Source organism: Hipposideros armiger, unplaced genomic scaffold, assembly GCF_001890085.2.
Source record: "Hipposideros armiger isolate ML-2016 unplaced genomic scaffold, ASM189008v1 scaffold_1154, whole genome shotgun sequence".
In the NCBI taxonomy this organism is placed as follows: Eukaryota; Metazoa; Chordata; class Mammalia; order Chiroptera; family Hipposideridae; genus Hipposideros; species Hipposideros armiger.
In genome coordinates this window covers 475363-481046 of record NW_017732504.1, presented here as the reverse complement: position 1 = coordinate 481046, position 5684 = coordinate 475363, and the positions used below count along the sequence as shown (strand labels likewise).

Genomic DNA, 5684 nt, shown 5'->3' with positions numbered 1-5684 from the left:
CCACTCGGCCGGCCCTGACTTTCTTTTTTATTGCTATTTCTCTTCTCCAGTATCTTTTGTCCTAATGGGGCTTTTCTTTCCCCTTATTAAGCTTTTACTGTAATTTTCCTGTTATTCATGAATGAACCCTTTTTTTATTATAAGTACAGTTGACACTCATTGCTCAGGTTCCATAATTACATATTCACCTACTCATTAAATTTATTTGTAAACCCAAAATCAATATTTACAGTTCTTTAATGGTCATTGTGGATATACACAGAATGGCAAAAAAAAAAAATGTTGTCATGGAGTTCCTCTTCTTCTCACAGAGTATGTTTCATTCTTACTCTCTTCTTTCTTACTCAGGCTGCCTTCCTTCTTAGCCACTGCCATAACTTGAAGATTTCATTTCTCACTCTCCAAAAGTCAGCATTACAGAATTCTAAGGAAAACTATTTTTAGTGAATCCCCAACATATTCGACTTTATCTGCAGAAGAGAGTTACTGTTTAACTGTTTACCATTTGACGAGGCCCGCTCGTCTGTTGTGTCCACCTGGCTTGTCAGCCAGGCACCTAGAGGGTTAACCTGAGTGGACTGGATGAGGAGATTAGAAAAGAAAGACACAGAGACGAAAGTTGGGCTCAGGAGGTCCACTGCCCGTTGATAGCGGAGAGTGGCACCGTTTATTATTTGTATACAGCTTTTATAGCAAAAGTAGTTTTCCTTAGGTAAGGAGTTTTGGGAGCTTGAGGGAGTGGGGAAGCAAATGTCCCCAAAGCGAGACAAAGTATAGCAAGTAGAAACTGCTAACAGGCTGGCAGTTCATTCTGTAACTTTCAAGGTTGTATGTGACGTAGGCTTGTTCTTTCTTCAGCGGCACAGCGGAGAATGAGGTCTATCTAGCAACCTTCCCACGCTGCTCACCCAGGCCTGAGAGCCTGTCAGCTTGCCAGCTGCCAGGCTTAACCTTTACTGCTCACCACCAGCTCTCCACAACCGTTGACAGTTTCATTCAGCACCTTAGACTTACTGCAGGCTGTCCTCTAATATGAATTTGCCAACAACATACCCTTTGCACAGAGTCTCTGACCACCTTCCCCCAATTTATACATTTTAACACATTTATTCCTCTATAGTCCTTTGATATAGATATGACAATTATCCACAAATTACAAAACATACATAGTATGATGCTCTGAATGTGTGAGCATATGTTTATAAAAATGTATATATGTATATGATTAGAATCGCTGTATAACATGGAGGATAGCCCTGAACAGGTGTAGTTACCAAAGTGTTTTTTTTGTTTTTTAGCTGAGCCATCCTGCCACCTGTTGGCAGCTCAGCAGCAGCTCAGCTTGTGCCGGGAATTGAACCACTAGTTGCTCAGAGCTCGCACTCTTGAGTGAGCTCTTAACCAACTGAACCACTTGGCCGGCCCTAATCACCAAAGTTTTAAATGATTCTTACCCACACCAGTATTTCATGATTATAGAGGTCATTGTTTTCAACTTTCTCTATTACTTGTACTTAATCTCTGTACTTATCAATTTTACGAGTTGCTTAGTCATATTTGAGAACTGTCTAAGCATTTACTTTCCTACGTATTATTTTCAGGTTAATTTTCCCATTTCGTTTTTAGACATTTAACCTCTCCCAGAATAGTAAAAATGAGTATATGGTTTTTTATTTTTATTCAGATCTGGAATCAATGTGTGAGACCAAGATACTATCTCTAAAGAAGAGACATTTTAGTCAAGTAATATTTATCCATGAAGAAGACATGTCCACTTTTATTGAGCCCACATTTCTTACTCCACATCAAAAAACTATTAATGAAGAGAAACCCTGTGAATATAAAATATGTGGAAAGACCTTTAATCAGAACCCACAGTTTATACAACATCAGAGAAGTCATTCTGCAGAAAAACTCTATGAATGTAAGGAGTGTGGGAAATCTTTTAGTCGTGGCTCACTTGTTACTCGACATCAGAGGATTCACACTGGTGAAAAGCCCTATGAATGTAAGGAATGTGGCAAGGCTTTTAGTTGTAGTTCATATTTTTCTCAACATCAGAGGATTCACACTGGTGAGAAACCCTATGAATGTAAGGAATGTGGAAAAGCCTTTAATTATTGCTCAAACCTTAATGATCATCAAAGAATTCACACTGGCGAGAAACCCTATAAATGTAAAGTATGTGGAAAAGCCTTCACCAAGAGTTCACAACTTTTTCCACATCTGAGAATTCATACCGGTGAGAAACCTTATGAATGTAAGGAATGTGGAAAAACCTTTACTCAACATTCAAGGCTTGTTCAACATCAGAGAATGCATACTGGAGAGAAACCTTACAAATGTAAGGAATGTGGGAAAGCCTTTAGTAGTACCTCAACACTTACTAATCATCACAGAATTCATGCTGGCAAGAAACTCTATAAATGTAAAGAATGTGGAAAGGCCTTTATTCAGAGCTCAGAACTTATTCAACACCAGAGAATCCATACAGATGAAAAACCTTATGAATGTAATGAATGTGGGAAGGCCTTTAATAAAGGCTCAAACCTTACTAGACATCAAAGAATTCATACTGGTGAGAAACCCTATGACTGTAAGGAATGTGGAAAAGCCTTTGGTAGTCGCTCTGACCTCATTCGCCATGAAGGAATTCATATTGGGTGAATGATAAGCCCTTTTGATAATCTTTATAATAATATTTTTAAAAACAAGTAATTTTTTTAAAAGCCCAGGTAATGCATAATCAGAAGTTCTCCTGTGTTGTAGTTTTCTAGGGTTACTGTAATAAAGTACCAAGTACTACAAAACTGGGTGACTTAAATCAACAAAAGTTTATTCTCAGTTTTGAGAAAGAGAAAGCCCAACTATAGCCCACTCTAGCCATCCTGTCCCACCTACCAATGGGAATGGGGGTGGGTTTGAGAAGCACTGGTGACATTTATAGTACAGTGACACAGTTTCATCAAAAGACTGAGACCTAATCATAGGACTATAAAATGCTTCCCTTCCCCTACACCTTACTTCCACATCACTAAAGACCTATTTACCAGTGTTACTTTTACCTAGTACTTCATGCCTAGCTTTCAACAAAAAATTATAAGGCATACAAAAAGGCAAAGAACACAATTTGAAGAAGTATAGTAAGCATCAGAACCATACTCAGACACATTAGTAATGTTGGAATTATAAGACTGGGAATTTAAAACTGATTAATATGGTAAGAGCACTAATAGGGAAAGTATAGCATATGCAAGGAAAAGGGGATGTAAGCGGACGGATGGAAATCTCAGGAAGAATCAAAGGAAATGCTAAAGATCAAAAATATTTTAACAGAAATGAAGTATGCCTTTGATGGACTCATTAGTAACTGGACTTGGTTGGGGAAAGAATTGCTGAGCTTGATATGTCAATAGAAACTTTCAAAACTGTAAGTTGGAAAAAAACAACAACTAATAACTACAGAATATCCAAGCACTATGGGATTCCCAAGTGATTCCCACGATTGTCTCTTGATTCCAATGTGGCTGGCACATGATTTTCTCGTGGCCGCCATGTGATTCCTGAATGACTGCCATGTCATGGTACCAGTGTGACCACTAGGTGATTCCACATAATTTGCTGTGTGAGCGATATGTGATTTTCAGGGGACAGTCACGTGATTTTTGATGCCCTGCCATAAAGCAAATTCCCTCAGAAGAGACACGGATTATACCTCAACGCACCAATATAGCAGCTGCCAGTGCTGCTGGTCAACCAAGTTTGCTCAAAACAGATGCGACCTCAGGCCTGGAATTTTGAGGAGTGTGGCAGCCACTGCCAATGCTCCCAAGTTTCCTTAAAACACACATTGGCTACATCCCAAATGGCCAATATGTCGGCCGCAGGTGCCCCTGCCCTAAAGTAAGTTTTCTCAGAACAGACCTAGCCTACCATTAGTAAGTGACAAAATGGCAGTGGGTGGTGCTGCCTCTATAATGCAAGTTTCGTCAGAACTGACCCTACTAACCCCAGAAGTGGGAACAGTGTGGCAGCTGTTGCCGCTGCCTTAAAAGCAAGTTCCCTTAGAACACAGTGAGCTATACTCCCAGTCACCAATATAGCATCTGCCGGTGCTGCTGCGGTAAAGCCAGTTCCCTCAGATGAGACGCAGCCTGGGGCCTGGAAGCCACAACAGTGAAACAGGTGCTGCCTTAAAACAAGTTTTCTCAGACCACAGGCAAACTTGCTCCCTGAAATGGCAGCAGTGAGGCAGCCACTGCTGCTGCCATAAAGCAAGTTCCCTTAGAACAGAAGTGGCCTACACCCGAAGCACCAGTATTGTTGCCACTGGTGAAGCCAAGGACCATGACACCTGCTCTTCCCATGGCTGAGATTCCTTCACTCACACAGCCACTGGATTCCCCACCTCTGCCCCCCACCAACACACACATGGGCAAAGGGAGTGAAGCCAGACTAGTATGTACCATCCTGCCATCTTGAAAATGGAGGGATTCAGTGTGTCACGCTCCTTCAACCCCTGAATGGGCAGCGGGTAGTAGGGGAGATTGGCTGCCTCCACCTCACCTTCTGATTCTATACCCAGATTGTTTTCGTCCTCACACTTGACCTTGAGACTCCCGCCCCAGACACTTGCGCAAAAGCCTCAGGTAAGCTGAGGACAAACCACTCCAATTTAGGTCACCACAACAGATAACGGGCATTGGCTGTGGAACGAGGTTCCCCAGGCCTGGCTGAGCCAGTGGTAATGGAGCCAATGGTGGCAGATAGGGACACACAAAAACGCATCAATGCGACCCAAAGGCAAAAGGAACTACAATTTGCAGAAGCCTCTGTAGGATTTTGCTCAATGAGATGGGTTTGGAGCAAAGGACTGCAGGGAGGGGGCATACTGAAACCAGGACACTCAGTCTCTCTAGGCCCAGTCATTCAGCCCCAGCACTATAGGCTTTAAATGATATAGAGAATTACAATAATTGACAGCAACAGCACAAAAGTGTGAATGATACTAAGGTCCCTGCTTCTCAGAAATGGTAAAAGTCCTAATTCACACTTTAATAACTCAAAATTTTACAGCAGCATATTAACATAAGTGACATTTTTATAAAAATTAGCTTTCCAAAAAAAATTAGGAGTAGCATATTTCCACATCTTTTTGTGTAGGGATAAAACTTTTAAATGTTGGGCTTAGTAGAAAATAGCTGGGATTTCTGGTCAAGATGACAAAGTAGGTAAATGATGTGCTCACCTCTTCTCAGAACCACATTAATTACAACTATACCACGGAACAACCATTAAGAATTGCCTGAAGTTTAGCTGAACTGAAACCCTACAATTATAGATGTACAGAAGAAACCACCTTGAGATTGGTAGGGACAGAGATGTGAAACAGGCTAGTCCCACACCCATGTGTGACCATTGAAATCAGGAGGGATATCTTGGAAAACATCCCTACTGAACAGCGAGACGTCCCAGCCCAGGATTCCAGTGGCAGGGAGAGAAGTCCCCATAATTTCTGGCTGTGAAAACCAGCAGAGATTGTGACTGAGTGAGACACAGGACTGCTGCAGTCCTAGGTGCTCCTCTTAAAGGGACTGCACACAGACTTACTAGTGGACTCACTCACTCTGAGCTACAGCACTAGGGCAGCAGCTCGAAAGGCACCAAGAACATACAGGGAGGAA

At 41.7% G+C, this 5684-nt stretch overlaps 1 protein-coding gene across 1 annotated transcript; it reads left to right on the top strand.

Moving 5' to 3' along the window:
* The first annotated feature begins 1363 nt into the window (after nucleotides 1-1363).
* On the top strand, nucleotides 1364-2857 carry ZNF829 (zinc finger protein 829). Its single transcript, XM_019632614.1, has one exon. The coding sequence runs from the start codon at nucleotides 1663-1665 to the stop codon at nucleotides 2665-2667; it is 1005 nt and encodes a 334-aa protein (XP_019488159.1). The 5' UTR covers nucleotides 1364-1662; the 3' UTR covers nucleotides 2668-2857.
* Nucleotides 2858-5684: the final 2827 nt, after the last annotated feature.